At 65.3% G+C, this 18,252-nt stretch overlaps 8 protein-coding genes across 8 annotated transcripts in view; 5 read left to right on the top strand and 3 right to left on the bottom strand.

Moving 5' to 3' along the window:
* Positions 1 to 859: 859 nt before the first annotated feature.
* On the bottom strand, positions 860 to 2,849 carry EMIHUDRAFT_455414 (hypothetical protein; the record flags this gene model as incomplete). Its single annotated transcript, XM_005787496.1, has 6 exons — positions 860 to 1,147; positions 1,414 to 1,635; positions 1,858 to 1,919; positions 2,282 to 2,319; positions 2,390 to 2,447; positions 2,820 to 2,849. Coding segments are annotated over 6 exons (597 nt in total), but the record flags the coding sequence as incomplete, so codon positions are not given.
* Positions 2,850 to 3,861: 1,012 nt separating this feature from the next.
* On the top strand, positions 3,862 to 5,723 carry EMIHUDRAFT_110960 (hypothetical protein; the record flags this gene model as incomplete). Its single annotated transcript, XM_005787495.1, has 3 exons — positions 3,862 to 4,368; positions 4,619 to 4,759; positions 5,553 to 5,723. 3 exons carry the CDS (start codon positions 3,862 to 3,864, stop codon positions 5,721 to 5,723), a joined length of 819 nt encoding a protein of 272 aa, XP_005787552.1.
* A 1,173-nt stretch (positions 5,724 to 6,896) lies between these two features.
* On the bottom strand, positions 6,897 to 8,865 carry EMIHUDRAFT_110959 (hypothetical protein; the record flags this gene model as incomplete). The annotated part of the gene is made up of 4 exons (XM_005787494.1): positions 6,897 to 7,178; positions 7,749 to 7,795; positions 7,902 to 8,194; positions 8,651 to 8,865. 4 exons carry the CDS (start codon positions 8,863 to 8,865, stop codon positions 6,897 to 6,899), a joined length of 837 nt encoding a protein of 278 aa, XP_005787551.1.
* Positions 8,866 to 9,532: 667 nt separating this feature from the next.
* Positions 9,533 to 11,103, top strand: EMIHUDRAFT_227906 (hypothetical protein; the record flags this gene model as incomplete). The annotated part of the gene is made up of 5 exons (XM_005787493.1): positions 9,533 to 9,697; positions 9,842 to 10,144; positions 10,246 to 10,446; positions 10,551 to 10,641; positions 10,817 to 11,103. The coding sequence occupies 5 exons, from the start codon at positions 9,533 to 9,535 to the stop codon at positions 11,101 to 11,103; spliced, it is 1,047 nt and encodes a 348-aa protein (XP_005787550.1).
* Positions 11,104 to 11,538: 435 nt separating this feature from the next.
* Positions 11,539 to 12,738, top strand: EMIHUDRAFT_441060 (hypothetical protein). The gene is made up of 2 exons (XM_005787492.1): positions 11,539 to 12,150; positions 12,220 to 12,738. The coding sequence occupies exons 1-2, from the start codon at positions 11,563 to 11,565 to the stop codon at positions 12,313 to 12,315; spliced, it is 684 nt and encodes a 227-aa protein (XP_005787549.1). The 5' UTR covers positions 11,539 to 11,562; the 3' UTR covers positions 12,316 to 12,738.
* Positions 12,739 to 14,245: 1,507 nt separating this feature from the next.
* On the top strand, positions 14,246 to 14,846 carry EMIHUDRAFT_363176 (hypothetical protein). The gene has a single exon (XM_005787491.1). The coding sequence runs from the start codon at positions 14,250 to 14,252 to the stop codon at positions 14,739 to 14,741; it is 492 nt and encodes a 163-aa protein (XP_005787548.1). The 5' UTR covers positions 14,246 to 14,249; the 3' UTR covers positions 14,742 to 14,846.
* Positions 14,847 to 14,931: 85 nt separating this feature from the next.
* EMIHUDRAFT_455411 (hypothetical protein) lies at positions 14,932 to 16,881 on the bottom strand. Its single transcript, XM_005787490.1, has 4 exons — positions 16,583 to 16,881; positions 16,189 to 16,375; positions 15,670 to 15,762; positions 14,932 to 15,497 (listed from the first exon to the last, which is right to left on the bottom strand). The coding sequence occupies exons 1-4, from the start codon at positions 16,843 to 16,845 to the stop codon at positions 15,390 to 15,392; spliced, it is 651 nt and encodes a 216-aa protein (XP_005787547.1). The 5' UTR covers positions 16,846 to 16,881; the 3' UTR covers positions 14,932 to 15,389.
* Positions 16,882 to 17,395: 514 nt separating this feature from the next.
* EMIHUDRAFT_227902 (hypothetical protein) overlaps positions 17,396 to 18,252 on the top strand; it is a gene marked incomplete at both ends in the record, with an annotated part of 1,263 nt that continues 406 nt past the window's right edge. Inside the window, one exon of the mRNA XM_005787489.1 lies at positions 17,396 to 17,956. Coding sequence (XP_005787546.1) covers positions 17,396 to 17,956 — 561 coding nt within the window. The remainder of the gene's footprint in view (positions 17,957 to 18,252) is intronic.

Here is an 18,252-nt window from a genome sequence, read left to right as displayed (position 1 = left end):
CAGCAGGTGGCGCGGTGTGCCCCCGTCCACTCAGCGGGGTCGCAGCTGCCTCTGCGCGTCCTGTGGATGTACCTTTGTCGCGCGCCGGAGATGACTCGACGCCGCTGAGATCGGAGATTCAAGCTCTGACAGGTCGCACGTCGCTCCTTTGACGCCGACGTGACTCACCCGTGCAGATCACATCAGGACACGGTCTCGACGCGCTCGGTACGACGCCTGCGACCCGTCTTGGGTCAAGTGGCACGACGCTCATCGCGCCTACCAGCGCTGCCGTGCAGGTTGCCACGACGAGGTCGAGCACGCTTCTATACGCTCGCCCAGCCTCCCTTTCCATCCCATTTGGCAGCCTGAGAACGGTGGCGGTCAGAGGCAAAGCATACGAGGGGTGGTGGAACCACATGTCGCGGCTACTGCCGGCTCGACCCCACGATAGCCTCCGAAGGCTGACTTTGAGGCACCATCATCGGACGATGTCGACGAGTTGGGTCGCTCTCGCGGTAGCCAGGTAGCCCCCCATACTAGTAGCACCGGCCATGGCCGCAGGAAGCTCGGGGGAGGGCGCTGGGAGCAACACGGAGCTCCGTTGGACGCGTTTTCAAGATTAGCGTGTCAGAGTGAATTGGAACTAGCCTTGAGAAGCTGGCGCCGCACGCAGGCGGACCTTGTGTATGTGCGGCGAACGCTTAAAAAATGGGTGATCTACGTCACTTTTTTGGAGTAGATCGTGCCGAGCTGGCCGTGACAGCGATTTTGGTAGTTTTTGGCGGGTGTTGCACCACAGACTTTTTGCAACTAGTCAAATGCGCTTAGTTTCGATCCGCTCACAACTCAATTCTATCGACGATGGCAAAAGCAGCACAGCCTCCGGCAGCAGCCTCCGGGCCGCGGGCGTGACGCGCAGAGTCTGCATCACACACTGCGGAGCGCGTGGGGCCGGGAGCGGGTGCGGTGGGGCAAAACTCAGTCGCTCTTTGGTAAGCCCCTCCGCCCCTCCCGGAACTCGGTTTCGCTCCAGCCTGCCGCAGCCAGCAAGCACGCCCGCCGCGCCTCGCTCAACCCATTCTCCTCGGCATACCGCGCTAGCACCTCCCGCTCGCGCGGGTCGACCACGCCGTCCGCAAGCACCGCCAGGAGCAGCAGCCCGTACCTGCGGTGTGAATAGCTGGCGGTCTGCCTGTGTTGGTTGGAGCTCACTAGCTACGGCTCACACTCTGTGGTCGCTGCCTGCCTGTCTGTCCGTTCCGGAAACTGGAGCGGTGGTACCACGCTATGTGTTCGGAGCACCGCGTGAGTACGAGGGAGGCGAAGATGGTGAGTACCGCTGCGTACGGCTGAAGGATGCTGACAGCGGCCTCCTCTCGAGCGCGAGGTGGGAGTACAAAGGTCTGTCTTCGGCTTCTAGCGAGCCCAGACTCGCGTTCCACGTCCTCGTCGCTGCGGACGGCCGCGCCCTCGGCACCGGCCTCTGGCGGCGTCAACTGCTGCTGCTGCTGCAGCGGCGGCGACTCGCCAAACTCCTGCTGCTGCTGCTGCTGCTGCTGCTGCTGCTGCTGCTGCTCGACTGTCGCGCGCTGCAGGGCGGTGAGGCGCTGGTACGCGGTGATGAAGGGCAGCACGAGGAGGCCGATGACGCGCCTAGCATGGTGAGCTCGCCAGCATCAGGCCGTGAATACGGTCTCGCGCCGTGTGGGCGCCTCAGTCCTCTCGAGCGCTAGTTAGAATACAAGCATGCGGAGACATGGCGAGAGGGGAGATATGGCGAGGCGACGCTCTGCATGGGGAGACATGGCGAGATATGGGGAGATATGGCGAGGCGACGCTCTGCATGCGGAGCCTTCCGCTTCTAGGATGACGCGCCACGGCGCCTCGGCAATGTCAACGACGCGGCAGATCTTGCCGCTCTGCGTGTCGACGCGCGCCTGTACAGGCGGGGCTCCGAGAAGGCTCCAGGAAGGCTCCGAGCGGGGCTGCGGATCGCCGCTCCGCGTAGAGATGGGGAGGGATGGGGGAGGACGGCCGAGGCTGAGGTGCGATAGCTGTCGAAGTTGGAAGACACGGGTCGGCGTTTCCGCATCTAGGCCTCGAAATCTGGGGAGACCTGGGGAGACCTGGGGAGACCTGGGGAGACCTGGGGAGACCTGGGGAGACCTGGGGAGACCTGGGGAGACCTGGGGAGACCTGGGGAGACCTGGGGAGACCTGGGGAGACCTGGGGAGACCTGGGGAGACCTGGGGAGATCTGGGGAGACCTGGGGAGATCTGGAGAGATCTGGTGTCGACGCCTGCGAGAGGCCACGGCCGAGCGGGAAGGGCGCGTCGCCTGTGGACATGTCTCGGACATGTCTCGGACATGTCCTGGACGTGTCCTCAAGCCCGAAGGCCGCGGTCGCCGCACTGGACGTGCCACTCCACGCCCACTGTGTCCTCGCCCTCGGCGATGGAGTCCACCTACTCAGAGTGGTCAGCGACTCTTCGACATCAGGACGCAACGCCCACAGCAGACGCCGAACTGCTGAGCGGCACGAAGGTAGGTAGGTAGGTAGGTGTTACCTCACACTGTCTAGGCAGAGACAAGGAGGGCCCCCGCACACACGAACCCACACATACAGAGAGGGACGAGTGCACGCATTGGGCATCAGAGAGCCATAAGTGTCTGTTGCTGAGTGTTTGGCCTGAGCGGCACGAAGGTGAGGGCCCAAAGGACCGGGGGGGTCCCAAAGGACTGGCACTGCACTGGGAGCGCTAGGCATCGAGGCACGTGTCTCGGTAGTGTCTCGGCAGTGTCTCGGCAGTGTCTCGGAAGGTCTGGGAAGTGTCAACCTCGAGCGTGAGCGGCGGCAACAGCGACGCAAACGGAAGCCCGTCTAGTAGGCGGCTGCTCACAAAGGCAGGGTGGAAGCGTAGGGCGCCTGCGTGCAAGGCCAGCCGTCAAGAGGCGCGCCGTGCGCCGCCTCCCCTCCCGCCGTCGGCACGCCGCGCCGCCGCCGCCGCCACGCCGGCCACGTGTCTCGGAAGTGTCTTCAGAAGTGTCCGTCGGACTGGGGCGGGGAGGCGCGCGCCGATGAAGGCCTCCTTGCCGCGGCAGACGGTGGCGGGGCCGAGGAGGAGGTCTTCGTAGACGCAGTCGTCGGTCAGGAACGAGCCGACGCACGCCGCGTCGCGCGCGTTGAACGCGGCGTACAGCCCGCGGATCGCGCGCGCGGGAGTGAGCTCGCCCGCGGGGAGGTCGTCCGCGTTGAAGACGGGACCGGTCGTGGTGGCGAGCGAGGCGTCGGCGTAGCGCTCGCCCGCGCCCTCGAGCCCGTCCGGCCGAATGGAGCCCACCCGGACCCGGAGGCTCGCGGCCGAGGCGCCAGCCTGCCCTGAGGGCGGAAGACTGGAGATCTCGTCGGATGACCCGGCCGCGACGCGGATGCGCTCTCGCAGGCTATCCATCAGATGCTCATCGTCAGTGGCGTCCGATGCCATGCGGACGTTGAGTAGCAGCCTGGGCGCCGGGCGCCCCTGCACGGGAGAGACGCATAATGGGCTCGCCGTGAGAGCGAACATGGAAGAGCAAAAAGTCTAAAGAAAAAACCAGGCGCCGGCACAAAAGAATTTTACATACCCGATAAATGGGGCGTAAATGGCACAAAAATTCCTGTTATATCTCTCACAGCTGACTGGACCTGCTGGGGGGAGAGCTCTCACTCACCCGTGCTGGCTAGTGCGAGAGCGACACTTGCTTGACACACTGCCCTCGTCGAGACCTCGAGAGCTACAAAAAGGAGCGTGCTGATCTGAGCGTGCCCCCCAGCCCGGCGGGCTCTCTGCCCTGCACCCCCCACCGCCAGCAGCACACACCTCTCCCCGACCGGCTGTCATGCCAGCCGTCGTCAACGACCCCGCGGCGTGGGCGAAGCTCGTCGGCGCAGCGCGCTCAGGCAAGGAGGGCTTCTTCGCCTTCTACTCGTCGGTGGCTGACGCAATCACCACCAACGTCTCCCTGATGACGCTGCCGGTCGACGACCACGCGATTGTGCGCGGCCACGCCGTCTTTGACACCTGCTCGCTCGCGGAGGGTCGGATGTACCGCCTCCAGGTCCACCTCGACCGCCTTTTCGCCTCTGCGGCTTCGGCGCGGCTTCCTCTCCCCTTTGGCGGGGACGAGGCGGCGAACCGAGAAAGGATCACCGAGATTGTGCGCGCCACGTGCGTCGCGTCGGGCCGGCGGAGCTGCGACGTCCGCTTCTGGCTGACCGCCGGCACCGGCAACCTCGGCGTCACTCCCGCCGGCTGCACGCCCTCCCTCTACGTGCTCTGCTTTGGCGGTCTGCCACCACTGCCAGGCTCCGAGGATGCGGACACGGTCGGCATCTCGGAGGCGACTGTGCCGGAGAGCGTGGCGCCGTCCTCTCGTCGGCCGCGCGCTCACCTGCGGAGACGGCGTCTTTCACGGCGGCTGTCTGAGCAGGAACCGCTCCCCGAGATCGCACATCACGCCTCGCGTGTCTGCCCCGCGTGTGTTCCGCGTGTGCGTGTGCCCCGTCGCCTGTGCCAGGACGGGTGTCTCACTGACTTGCTCGACAATTTCCTAGACACTCGCTAGACGCCTCCTCAAGGCTCGGGCGTCTAAGCAGGTGCCGCTCAAGCCGGCCGCGCTCGCCGAGCTCAAGTCGAACAACTACCTGCTCAATGCGCTGTGCATGCTCGCCGCCAAGGAGCGGGGAGGCACGTACGGCATCGGCGCCGCCACCATCGCCGGCGTGCTCGAGTTTGGAGTGGCATCCCCTCACCGCGGGCGGGCCGTGAACAGGCGTCGACGGCGCGGGCAACGTGCTGGAGTCGTGCGTCCTCAACGTGGCGATCGTGGACGGCCACTCGGTCCTGCGGACACCGCCCTTCCGCCGCGTGCTGCGAGGGACGACGGCGCGGCGCGGGGGGGGGGGGGGTGTGGCTCGCGTCGGAGAGATGAATTCACTCACAATGAGACGGTCCACTACAGGTGCGTCGCGCGATGGAGCTCGCGTCGGAGAGATTAATTCGCTCACGGTGAGAGGATTCATTAAGGTGCGTCGCGCGATGGAGCTCGCTTCGGAGCACCTTGTGCCGCGCGGCGAGCTGGCGGGGGTCGTGCAGGCGTTTGGGTGGTGTCTGTTGCCTCTGGTCACGGCCTCTCTGCACCCGCCTCTCTGCACCCGCGTCTCTGCAACCGCCTCGTACGACTCCGTCTGCTGAGTGCCTATTCACAGCTCGCTTTCACAGCTCGCCCAGCTCGCTTGTTCACGGCTCGCTGGTTCAGTTCACAGCTCGCCGGTTCACAGCTTGCCATTCACATGCAGGGCCCGCTCACCGTTGCCGACCTCCTCGCGGCGAGGGAGGTCAGGGGAGATGCCGCCGAGATGTGGTCGTAGTACCGAGATGCAGCCGAGGTGCAGCCGAGGTGCAGCCGAGGTGCAGCCGAGGTGCAGCCGAGGGGCGCTCGAGGGGCCGCCGAGGCTTCAAAGAGGTCAACGAGATGAACAGACCGCCTCGAGGAGACGCGCCCACCCTTCCCTCCCCCGCCTCCCTCAGGTCTTTCTTCTCGCCGGCGACACGCACGGCTACCCCGTCGTCCGGCTGGATGGCGAGCAGATCGGCGACGGGAGGCCGGGCCCGGTCTACGCGGCGCTCAAGCGGCTCCTCCTCGAAGACGCCGCCACCGGGAACGCGCACCACGAGCCGCTGCAGGCGGGCGGCGCGTAAGGTAAGGTAAGGTAAATTTCTCCACACACACAAAGTGGTCGTCGGGGGGGAAAGGGGGGCGACCCTCGGCGTCGCATCTCCACAAAAAAAATTGCTTTAGCTAAAAGAACGGGCACGCATAGTCTCCCCCCTCCATTCTCTCCCCCCCTTGGCGCGGGCGCCCCACTCCCCCCAGCCCCTGTATCGCGTACTAGCTGTGGCTACCGTGTAGGCCACACTTGCGTCGCCGGGGGTTCCCTGCCCAGGCGCCTAGGTGGGAAGCTGGCCGCCGGTCCTAAAGACCCATCGACCAGGGTTTGCTAGATCGCGCGGGGTGAATGAGTGATGAAGTTAGTGCCTTGGTGTCCGTTCCCCATGGTGGCTTCCCCTGGTCTCTAGCGACCATGAATGAGAGCTCTCACTCCCAGGGTACTCCCGCGTATCTCGGCTCCCTTATCCCCCCCCTCATCCCTCCCCTTTCTCTCTCCGAGATGACCCGTGCTCTACGTGCCAAGGGTCGGTCCTCAGGGGGGGGGGAATTGGCGATGTGTCATCGTGGGTTGTTTGTCGATGGACGCCCAACAGTTTCGATTTCCCTCCTTAGCGCCCCGGGTAGAGCGTGGCCTCCCCTGGAGCCTGCACGCCCGTTCTGTCTAATAAGCCCAGGGTTCAGCTTTCCAGTTGATCCTTATCGGACTGGTGAGTTCCGTCTAGCTGTCAGTGTGGCGTCGCAGGGAGTCGTTGGCGGCGGTGCTACACACACTATGCCTGGATTCGTTCTCTCCAATCTCGCATCTCCACACCCGGAACACGGGGGCAGGAGCCCCGCGCACGGCATTCAAAGTGCAAGCACTGGCCCGGTGCACGTGGGTTAGCAGCCTGCCCCTCCCTCCCGACAAACCAACTCCCGCACAACAGGTCAACACACAATCGCACTCTGGCCATCGAATGACTCCGAATGACTCACTAAAGACAGAATCTCCGCAGACAGCCAAAACGGGCCGTGCCGCGTTTGTGGTGTCCTCTCAAGCACTAGCATCCGGGCGCCGCACTCGAGTGGACGGGTCACATCTGTGTGGGCCCAGTGCGCACTAGGCGCATATGCTAGTGCTATCCTGCCCTATGGGAGGCAGAGGGATGGGGGGAGGGGGGGGGGGGGGGCAAAGGTAAGGTGGGGTGAAACTGGGGAGGACCTCAGAGATCCTCCATGGGGGTGGGGTCCGGCTCGAAAAGGTCAAAGTGGACGCCGGTCCCGCCATCGCCGCCGACGCCGTCGCCCTTGTCCGCCTCGGAGGCGGAGGTCGTCAGGCGGGGCGTCTCGCCCGTCGCGAACCTGCCGCCGAACACGGCGTCGGCCGGCGCCGAGGCGCCGGCAGCCGTGATCAGGTCGGCGATCTTTCGGTCCCTACAGGCCGCATCAATTTTGCCGCGCCGGGACGGCTCGTAGAGCTCGTTGGCGAGCCAGTCCCGGGCGACCTTCGTCGCAACGGAGCCCAGAGGGACCGTGGCTTACACCAGGTCGCCGAACCCGCTACCCCCCTCCCTCGGAGGCAGCGAGCACTCCCTTAATGTGGGTAAACCATAGTACCGTATACGGTACTATGAACAGAAGAAGCCCATAAAAGTCGCCGCGGCAGTCCACGCCGAGCCGGCCTGCTGCCGGCTCGCACGGCAGCCTCTTCCTCTCGACCAGCCTCAACTTCCGTACAGTCAACATTTTGTCGCTGCGTGCTCGTGGCGAGCTGTGGCGGCGGTCGAAGTTCGCCCAGATTCGGTGACGAGCGCCGGACGATAGTAGTGTCTCTGTTTGCCCTGTGCATGTCAGGCCAGGCTGCAGCAGGGCACTACCATCGTGCTGCCCTGCTGCAGCCTGACTTTGCCCACTGTGCACAGCCGCCAGAGCACCACCACCGCCCGGTATCGTGTCACGGCGAGCTTCTTCTGCGCCCGCTTGCGAGGCTCTCGCGCTGGTACACTTTGGCCATCTGCTGCTCGCGTTCGGCGAGCTCTTCTCCGCACTCCTGCCATGGTGCCGCCACCACACACCTTCTGGCCGGCCTGGGCCGCGCGGACTCGCCGGCGGGGGCAACGTCCTTTAAAGTCTCGACAATCACTAAGCTGCTTATGTGGCACCGCAGAGGCTCCCTTGGGCGCACTGGCACTAACACAGGTACTTCTTTTTTTAATGTCCCCAGGCACTAAAGTTGGAGTCGGACTCGTGGCGTAGCTGCGCGTGCGGGCAGTCCGTGCGCTCGGCCTCGCTCGCGGCCGCGCGCTCGCCGGCCTCCTTCGCCCGGCGCGCCTTCTGCCGGGTCTTCTTGGCCCTGCGAGCCGCGGCCTTTGCCGCAAGTTGCTCCTTGGTGAGCTCCTTCTTCTTCGGCGCGGTGCGCTCGATGTACGAGCGCTCCGCCGCCTGCACCGACTCGCGGTCGCCCGCGGCCTTCTCGTGCTTCAGGTCGACCTCGATGGTCGCGTAGCCAGGCTTTATCACCCTGACACAAGACGCACCGAACAACCTTGCGACACTCACTGCGTCCTCCAGTTGTGCGCGATCGGAGCTATTCCAGGGTCCGCTGCGCCTCCCCGGCAGCACGACGGTGGCCGGCGCTTGCGCGCCAGCCCCGTCCGCCGCCGGTTCCGCGGCCGCGGTCCCTGTCATAGCTACGCGCGCCATGGGGCGACGTGCCAGCACAAAGGGCGGCGCGTGAGATCGACCTGCCTGAACTAAACGGCGAGTTCCATTGCAAGACCGGGTCTCGTTGCGCACACTCACCAAGTGGGGTATGAAATAAGGATTTTACAACAAAATAAGGAACAGAAGCTAGAAAAGGTAAGTACCGCGGACCGCGGTGAAGTGAGCTTTTTACGCAGGACCAGGAGCCTGCAGCGTGCAGGACCAGGAGCGCCAGCGGCGCCGCCAGGGCGCAGGGGCAAGGGCCACAGCGCACAGGCTCAGGCGCCCGCCCCGGCGGTTAACGAGAGCGCTGCGCTCGTTCACCGCCGAGCGCTCGTTCACCGCCGGGGGCGGGGGGGCGGGCGTCTGGCGGCGTTGGAGAAGGAAGGCCTCTGCGCTCTGGCTCCGGCCCCCAAAGCCGCGGTTGCCCGTGTTTCGGATGAGCTCGGGCTGGCCGCCAAAGAACTCGTGGCCGAGCACGACGTCCATCGATTCCACGTCACATCCAGACCCCCCCCCCACCCCCACCCCTCAGATCGGATCACGGATCAGGCTGAACTGACATAAGGCGCGTACGCCGCCTGAGGTCCCGTGCACACTAGTTCTCACACACAAGAAATGCCGTCCCCGGACGGCGACGGGTATTGACGGGCTCTCGATGATTGCATGCTGGTTCTCAAGCATGAAAGTTGCAATGAATTTCGCGTAGGGCCCTTAGGGGCCTAGAGAACACAACCCCCTCTCTCTTTTCTCCCAGTAAGCTAAAAGTACGACAAAACTCCCTCGCACAACACTTGCAATGAAATGCGCCGTGCTAGCGTCTCTGCGCGCGACGCACCGATCTTGATACATGTCCATGTGCAGCGGCGAACTCATGGTGGCATTTACTCTGCTATTCACCACGGCCCACGCCGGGGGGGGGGGGACACGTGTGAACACAGTGTGTGTGAATTCAGGACGAGCAGCGACCCCGGCTAGTCGCCGACCACACCCACAAAGAACCCTGCACAAACATCGCAAGGGCGGGGACCTGTTTTTTTACCCATCTCACAGTAGAGAGGTTTGCGTTTTTATTTATTTATTTATTTATTTTGCATCTGCATCTGGGGGGGGGGACGTGCGTCTCAACATGGTCAGTCCAGCCTTCCCAGACCACATGGCCGACCAGACCCCATGCACCGCATCCGAGGCCAGAACCGACGACGCTGAGCGATCCGAGGCGATCACTCCCGCTGCCTTCTACGCCGCCGCCGCCGCGTCCGCTCTTGGCTTCGGTGGCGGCCGCAGGACTGTGGCGACAGCAGTCGCTGCCAACAAGCTGGTCTGCTCGAAGGACTACTACAGTCCGTTGACTGGACACCTGCTCCCGCACCTGCACCTTGTGCACGAGGCGCTGCGGCCGGGGCGCGGCGGTCGGCGCCGGCCGGCCGTCTGGCTTGCTGGCGATTCATCATTCGACAACAAGGCGTGGGTGCCTCACGACTGGTCGGCGGCACGCAACGGCTACGAGAACGCCTTGGCCGGCCCGATGCAGGAGGACGTCTGCTTTCATGTCAACGCGGAGCTGCAGGCGCAGGGCCACGGCGGGCCCGAAGGCCACTTCTGCGTCAACGCGGCGGTCGAGATGTCCCTGCTCTACGCGCGCGGGTGTGGGCTCTACGCGCAAGACGAGTTCCTTCGCGACCACCTCGAGGAGCAGGACACCCTGCTCGTCTCGGTCGGAGGCAACGACATCGCCCTCCAGCCCCTCCTCGCCACGCTCGCCAACGTCGGCGCCCTCGCCCTCACACCCGAGGCAGCGCCGGCCGGAGAGCGGACCCGCCGTGCAGACAGCGTCTTGCGTCTCACGTGCGCTGTGGGGTTGAATAGGCGTGCCTCCGGCCCGAGCGCACCTGCGCCTGCCCGCTGGACTGCCCCTTCGACGCCGACCACGCGACGTGCGGGACGGCCGCCTGCCTGCGGACGGGCTTGGCGGGGTGGCCGCTCGGGCTCGGCTACATCGTCGACCTCTTCCGCAACAAGGTGGAGAGGTACGTGCGGCGGCTGGTCGGCAAGACGCGGCCGCGCAAGGTTCTCGTCTGCATGATCTACTACCTCGACGAGGCGCCGCTCCCCACCACCACACGCGCAACTTCCTACTCGAGTACTCCGGCACGCCCCCGCTCGCCCCGCAGGTCGCGTGCACTCCGTACGGCTGGGCCGACCCTGCCCTGTGCTGCCTCGGCTACAACTGGGCGCCCGCCTCCAACCGAACGCCTCCCGGCGGTCGATCCACCGTTCACACCTTTGGCTGTGGACAGGCGCCCGGCCGGCTGCAGCAAATGATTCGAACCGTCTTCGAGCTCGCCACCAAGAAAATCCGCGTGCCGGGCGAGCGAGCGCCCCCCGCAACCATTCCAAGTCGCACGTAACGCCTACTCACGCTCCGACAATGAAATAGGCGTCGCAGTGGTCGCTTTCCCGCTCTTCGAGGTGCTCGACGGAAAGACGAGCTCCGACTACCACTCGCGTGTCGAGCCCTCCTCTGCGGGCGGCCGCAAGATGGCGCGCGCCCTCGTCAAGTGCGCAATGGCGCCACTCCAGCCGGCTCCCCGCCAGCCGCCCGCTCCCCACCTCCAGCCGTGGGTCGAGACCCCCCGCTCACTGAAGGTGCCCACGCCGCCGGAGCCGCGCGAGATGGAGCGCGAGAATGCTCAGGACGACGGCGACACGGACCCAACGTGCTGAAGGTCCGTATGTCTGCGCCCAAGAGGCGGATTGAAGCGATTGCTCGCCAATCCTCGTCGGGTCTTCAGTCCGCTCCCGTCAATAGTCGGGTGTGTACAGTATTGTGTGCATGTGTGCGGTGTACTATATGTGCTCCATGTGTGGACGCTGTGGCCTCTGTAGAGGGGGGGGGGGAGAGGGAGAGGGAGAGGGAGAGGGAGAGGGAGAGGGAGAGGGAGAGGGAGAGGGAGAGGGAGAGGGAGCGGGAGAGGGAGAGGGAGGGAGAAAAAAGAAAGAAAGAAAACAGACAACCCAAGGGAGGGATGGGAGAACGGCACGCCAGGGAGGGAGAGGGAGAGAGGCGACTTGTCATCCGATTTCTTTTGCGAGAGGCTTGTATCTCAAGAATTCTTTTGCGAGAATTCTTTTGCGAGTAGCGTCAATAGGGGTAGCGAACCAGAAATCAAGAGCCGAGTGGCAATGAAAGAGGTCGACGTCGCCGCGGACCTCGAGGCTACTCTTCCCAAAGCGGACCTCGAGGCAACTCTTCCCAAACTGCCTCCGCTCCCCTCGCCAACGAGCACTGGTCGCAGCCCAACTTTCGGCATAGCCCTCGTGATCGTCACCTTCGCAGCGTTTATCGGCTTCACCGCCCTCTCGCCATCCGGCCTGCGACTGTATCTCCTCATCTGCACCCTCGTCGAGACCGGTGTCGCGCTGGCATGCGTGTGGATCGTGGTGTACGTGGAGCCGCCGCACATCCAGCGCACACCGGAATCCACGCTTCCCATCCCGCGAGAAGTGGAGACTCGCTTAGCGGCGGGCCAGACGACTGAGGGCATGGAGAATGTGAAGGACGAGTCGGGTCGGACGTTTTGTGTGCGCTGCCTCGTCTGGCGGCCGAGCGGCGGCGTCGAGTCCAAAGAGGACACCATTTTCTGGCGGCGGCGCGCGAAGCGGCAGACGGCGCATCACTGCCGCTACTGCCAGCGCTGCGTAATTGGTCACGACCATCACTGCTCGTTGATCGGCCGCTGCATCGCGGGCGAGGGGGGGGCACGAGGATCGGTGAGACTCCACACCTCTCTCGCGCGCCCTGCGGATCTGCTTCCCACACGCCTCCGTTCGCGTCAACAGGGCAATCTCAAGTATGTCCAGCTCGGCTTCGCGATGGCAGGCCTGGCCTTCCTCACGGTGTGCGTGGCGCTGGCGGGCACGGCCTTCACTTCTTGACGCCAACGGGGCGCGGGGAGCTGCTCCCCGTATTCCAGTCCGCGTCCACGCATGCCGGCTGCGACGCGCGGAGAGCAGAGTCTCTGGTCATAGTCCCGATCCCCGTGGTGCCGGAGCGGGGCGGGAAGCGCGATAGCCTAGCGAAGTAGCGATGGAGCAGCACAGCAAATGAGCCTAGCGTGTAGTGTATAGGGAGGAGACCGGAGAGCATGCACAAACCCACACGACAGGTGTCGACCCTCCTGAGCATATCCTCACACGATATAGCTTGTGCACTGATAGGGTCGATACCGCATGGTACGGGACCCTATGAACGCTATCTAAGTGAGAGAGTCCTGACGAGACGTGTCGTATATCGATTGTCGTCGGGGACTCGGGAGACGGAGAGCGAGAGAGCACCGCGGGGGAGGGTTTATAGAGGTAGAGAGCCGTAGGCGGTACCAACCACTCTTCCGGTTCCCCGCACGGGGCACGGTCCCACGGAATTCGTATTCGAGGAGATTAAAAATTGAGGAGATTGGCCGTATGAGCAATTCAACCGGGCTGATTGTTTTCGCTGTACTCTATGTAAACTCAGGCGGAGATAGACTGAAGACAGCCAGATAGATGCCACAATCTGAGAGAGATGTTTAAGAAGGAAGTCTTCCTTCTTAATCTGTGGGTCTAACTAAAGCCGTCCCCCCCTAAACACAAAACACACAACGTTTTGCCGTTTGTCGTAGCTCCACAACATAACCACCACAGCACTCGAACTCGTTGCCGCACTGAACACGTTGCCCCAGGACGACATCTGACCGCTCGGCTGTCTTCACACTTTTTTCTGTCTCCATCCATGACTCTTTGCTCTTGTCTCTGCATGTTGCCGGTTTGTACGTTTGTTTTGGCACGTCCCCGGGTGTCGTACTGTGTGTTGTGTTTCGGTGGTACATAGAAGGTGAACACAGAATAGCCAGGCTCTCGCGGCGGCCCAATGGGGGAGGCGTAGACGCCGATCCGATCCGCGAGAGATCTCCGCGCGTCAAGTTGGTGTCGGCAGAGCGCAGACGGGAGATATCTACTGTAGACGATACCGTTATCCGCTCGCTCTCCCCGTCCCGACTGCCCGACTGCGCCTCTGGCGAGTATCTCTGCGACTCCACCCCGGGCGCGCTCGCAAACGGACCCGCAACAGCACCGATATTTTTAGACGGCGCGGTCGCGGCGCGCGCTCTCTCTCCTCGCACGGACAGTTTCAGTTCTGCTCACTTGACGCCGACAGTAAAAAGAGGCGCCCAGACCCCACGACATAAGACACAGTGTGCACGCGCGACGGCGCTGCGCGGGACGTGAGAGAGATCGAGGGACAGATAGAGCCGCGCGAGGCGGAGAGTATACTCGCACCGATAGCCCCCGCGCCTCCAAGACTCGAGGGACATACGGTCAGGCGCGGCGCCACCCGCCGACCTGCTGCCGAAGCGGCAGGACCCCTAGAAGCTGGCAAACTGCGCTCCCGCGACAGCGATTGTGGGGACTAAGATAATGAATTTCGGGTACCCGGGGCGGCGTAGCCTTCGTCGACCGCGCTTCGTCGACCTCCCCCGCCCATGCACCTCTTTGCCGTCTGCGCCATCGCGCCTGCGCACGGCACAGCGCCGCAGCTGCAGCGCTTGCGCAGCGCAGCCTCAGATAGCAGGAGGCGGCAGCTGGCGGCGGCCGCTACGTCTGAGGAGCTCGGCGTGGCTTGGCTGTGCAACCAGAGCGCGTGCGAGGAGACCAACATATTCCTCGCGTCGGAGCCCGCCGAGGCCGATGGTGTCGTCTGCGAGCTGCAGAATGGCCTCACATTCGGCGACGGCTCTCCTGTCTGGGCGTGCGGCAAGGTGGGGCCGAACTCGCCGCTGCTCTCTCACAACCCGCCGCCGCCGCCGGCGGCGGGGCGATCTGCTCCTCCGCGGATGCTGCACGCGGCTTCGGCCGCACCATCACGGATGCAGTCGCCTGCGCTGTCAACTCGGTCGCGCCGGCTGGCGGCAGCAGCGGACGACGGCGAGCTGGCGCCTCGTTCCGTTGCCGCCGCCGCGGCCGCGGGCCTCGGCTCGAACGCAGTCATGTGGGCCTCCCTCTACAGCGTCGCCACTACGGGCGGCGGCCTCCCTGCGGGCCCGTTCGGCGTGGTCGGCCTCGTCGAGGGCGTCTCCTATTTGCTGGTGGTGGGGCTCGCCGGTGCGGCGCTCTACGGCAAGGTTTCCACCGGGTCTGGCCTTCCGTTCCTCAGCGAGGCGCGTGGCGAGCGGCCTGGCGGCTTGCTAGGCGCTGCGGAGGGCCTCTCGTGTCTGTCGGTGGCCGCGGGCGCCGCCGTGCTCCTCCTACTGCAGGCGAGTCAGGGCTGCGTCCCGAACGCTCTGCCCCTAGCCGACTACTCCGACCGGGTGGCCGTGTGCCGCTGAGGCCTGAGCACACGGTGCTGAGACGGAAGCACAGGAACGACCTGTCGGCTGTCGCGCGCCACTGTCTCATCATGTAAAGTACAAAAGCTGAACCTGAAACGACATGCCATATCCACGCGAGTCAGCACAAAAGAGGAGCTCAGATGTCAGAAACGAGAGATCAGACATCAGTGTCTGCGGAGCCGCGAGAGAGATGAGAACAAACTGTTAAAAAACTTTTTGAAAACAGTCTCCCCACATATCGGTCATCCCGCGCTTCATCGCACGTGTCAGTGAGACGTGTGGCCCCGGCGGGACGGTATACGAACCCGGCGGACACATGCAGCCACGCGCCCGCGTTGTCCACTTGTCCTATCTGCTATCTCCCGACCGCTCACAAGGATTACTGGAATAGTATCTCGGCGCGCACGAGAGATGCCGACTCTACTTGATCTCTCTCTGGACTCTGCCGTGGGATAAATAGATTGAGAGGCAGGGCGGGGGCTCAAATTGGACCGACGTCGGCATGCTCACCAGCGAGTGGTTCCGCGCGTGCGGCCCGTCGTCAGCTGGGCCAGTTCCGCCGGCCCCAGAAGAGGGGGGGGGAAAGGGGACGGTTGGCGGGGGAGGAGGAGGTGGGGCGGATAAGCCTCCTCCACGCGAGAGAGCTCAGTGCACATGCGCCGCCGGCAGCCTGCTTGTGACGGCAGGCGAGTGGTCGTCCTCCGCCCAGAGCATCGAGATGGTGCGGCGGACCGAGAGCGTGTTGTGCGACACCTCGCGCGAAGCGACGGCGGGCGGGCCTGCGCTCGCACACGGCCGAGGTGTGGCACTTGAGGTGTGGCCGAGGTGTGGCCGAGGTGGCCGCGATGCAGCCGCGATGCAGCCGAGGTGCAGCCGAGGTGCAGCCGAGATACCGCCGGACGGCGGGCGGGCCTGCTATCTCGACGCGGCCCGTCTCCGGGTTGCAGACCACCTCCGCCTCGTCGGGGGTGAGGTAGCCGTACTCACCGCCAGACGAGGCGGCGGAGCAGGCAGAGTGCTCGCGCAAGCAAAGCGACGGCCCGCGGCCACCGCCGCCGCCTGCGCCGCCGCCACCGCCGCCGCCGGGAATGCTGTCCCGCAAAGGGTTGCCGCACGGCAGCGCAGGCAGGGGCGGCAGCGGCGGCGGCAGCGGCGGCGGCAGCGGCGGCGGCAGCGGCGGCGGCAGCGAATGCGGCAGCAGCAGATGCGGCAGCGGCGGATGCGGCAGCGGCGGATGCGACTGCAGCGGCGGCGCCGGCGGCAGCAGCAGCGCAGGATGGCCCAGCGACGGGGGCAGTGGCGGTCGGGCAACAGGGCTGGGCAGCGGCGGCTGGACAAGTGAGTTGGGCAGCGGCGGCGGCGGCGGAGGCGGCGGCGGTGCGACTGGTTCGTTAGGTGTCGCCGGCCGTCCTGGGTGAGGGACGTGGCTCGTCGCCGAAGTCACCGCACAAGGAGGCATCGGCGCGGGCCACCGCCGGGGCGGAGGCAGACTGGAGGGCGTGAGGCTGATTGGCGAGCGAGGCGACTCGGGCGAGAAGAGCGAGGAGTAGAGCGCCGGCGCCGCGTTGCTCGACCGCCGGCTGCTGCCGCTCGTCGTCGGGCTGCCGAGCGGCGCCGCAGGTAGCACCGTCCTCGGCAGCGTCAGCGGAGACGGCGCTCGCGTGCTGGCGGTCGGTGAGACGGCGGGCGAGGGGGGAGGCGCAGTCGCGTCGGCCGTCTCCGACGACGACTTCCTCGACCGGCGCGCCCGCTGCCCGCGCCGCGCCTTTCCCTCGTCAGACGCGTCTGGCTTTGGGGCGGCAGCGGCGGCGGCGGCGGCAGTGTTGGTGGACCTCGACCGGAGCTCGTGAGCTCCGTGGGCAAACTGGCAGCGAGCCCCGTACGGGCACTTGCCGTCGCGGGCCCAGTTCTCGCACTCGACCGTCTTGTACCGCAACGGGTCCTTTGCACGAGCCGCCGCGGCGGCGGCGCTGGCTCGCGATCCGCGCTTGGCAGACGGGCTGCCGGTCGGCTTCTGACCGGAGCTGGGGCGGTTGGCCTTGCTGTTGCTGTTGGCGAGCGGCTGCACCGCCCGCTGGCCCGAGGAGGGCTTGTTCGACATCGCGGTGGCTCTGGACTGGGTTTGGGGGCGCGTGAGAGCTGAACGGGACGCGTCTTCGACCCGGGAGGGCGATCACAGCGGCGATCTGCGGGAAACCCTACCCCTGCTAGATTCATCATGTTCACTGTCATCAATCATGAGGCACTTAGCTCTGTGCACTCGCCCGCCTCCGCCACACAGACAGGCAAGCAAGCAAGCAAGCTTATTCTAATCTGCTCTGCGAAAAAGAAAGATATTCGGCGGAAAAAGAAAGAAAGAAGATTCCACCTTCGTGAATCGCGAAACTCGTGAACTACATGTAGCGGGGCAGTCGGAGAAGGGGCAACTCCGTGCACTGACGCCTGCGTGGATCGCGTCACACCAATCCTCGCTACCCAACGCGGCCAAAGGATACGGAGCCTGGTATCCACCTGAACCTGAAGAATCCGTGGCCGCCAGCCTTCGGCCCCCCGGCCCCCGGCGAAATTCGCGATCGCGGTCGGTCTGAGGATCCGTCTGAACACAATCAACGAGCCGGTTTAGACCAACAGGGCACGCTCCGCGGCCTCGCATGCCGCCCTTCGACAGCCCAAAGGGGCCTCCAACGGCCGATCTCCACGCCGCCGTCCGCCGGTCTCCTCGCCGGCCCAGCAACGGCGATGGCGTGACGTCTCTCGTCGCAAACGCGGTAAATACAAACCTACTCAGGCGTGGTGGCATGGGCCTCATGGCACCGCCAGGAGTGCATGGGCGCGACGCACGCCACAGCGTGCGCGAAGCGAGGAGGCACCACGCCGAGTCGGCGGTTCACCTCAACTTCATTTCCCTCGCCGCGATTCCGTCGCACGAGGCGCTGGAGCAGTGCATGGAGGGGCGGCAGGAGAAGAAGCGCCGCGTCTTCTCCCCGCCCCCGCCGGCCAAGCGCCACGCCAGCTCCGCCAGCGGCGCCCGCCGACGCGGCGCAGCCTCAGCCTGCGACAAGTCGGAGGAGCAGGAGCAGGAGCAAGAGCTGTCGAGCCTCAAGCTGACCGAGATGGTGCCGCAGCGCAAGGGGGCGTCGCGGCCTCCCTCCAGCCGAGGCGGCTCCGCCGTCTCACTCTCTCGCTGCGAGTCGCGTTTCTCCCTCCTATGGGTGCGACCGCACCGCCTCGCCTCAGCCCGTCTCTCGCCCTGAGCCTGCCTCTCTCGCCCTCCCTGCTGCCTCTCTCGCCCTCCCTGCTGCCTCCCTCGCCCCCCCTGCTGCCTCCCTCGCCCCCCCTGCTGCCTCCCTCGCCCCCCCTGCTGCCTCCCTCGCCTCCCCTGCTCCTTCGCCTTCCCTGCTGCCTCTCTCCTCTCCCCCTCCTCCCGGCTCGCTCCCGCCTTGACCCTGCCCTCTCCCCTCCCGCCGCCGCCCTTGCTACCTCCCCTCCCGCCGCCGCCGCAAAGCTG

The sequence above is a fragment of the Emiliania huxleyi genome, assembly GCF_000372725.1.
Source record: "Emiliania huxleyi CCMP1516 chromosome Unknown EMIHUscaffold_142, whole genome shotgun sequence".
NCBI classification, from domain to species: Eukaryota; Haptophyta; order Isochrysidales; family Noelaerhabdaceae; genus Emiliania; species Emiliania huxleyi.
The sequence above is the reverse complement of the archived record's forward strand: the minus strand, read 5'-3'. Positions and strand labels throughout refer to the sequence as shown.

Coding starts and splice junctions, on each gene's coding strand:
- EMIHUDRAFT_441060 (XM_005787492.1), top strand. CDS start 11,563: ATGAAAGAGGTCGACGTCGCCGCGGACCTCGAGGCTACTCTTCCCAAA. Junction 12,151..12,219: donor AGGGGGGGGCACGAGGATCG/GTGAGACTCCAC, acceptor TCGCGTCAACAG/GGCAATCTCAAGTATGTCCA.
- EMIHUDRAFT_363176 (XM_005787491.1), top strand. CDS start 14,250: ATGCTGCACGCGGCTTCGGCCGCACCATCACGGATGCAGTCGCCTGCG.
- EMIHUDRAFT_455411 (XM_005787490.1), bottom strand. CDS start 16,845: ATGTCGAACAAGCCCTCCTCGGGCCAGCGGGCGGTGCAGCCGCTCGCC. Junction 16,376..16,582: donor CACGGAGCTCACGAGCTCCG/GTCGAGGTCCAC, acceptor GACGCTGCCGAG/GACGGTGCTACCTGCGGCGC. Junction 15,498..15,669: donor GCAACCCGGAGACGGGCCGC/GTCGAGATAGCA, acceptor GCTTCGCGCGAG/GTGTCGCACAACACGCTCTC.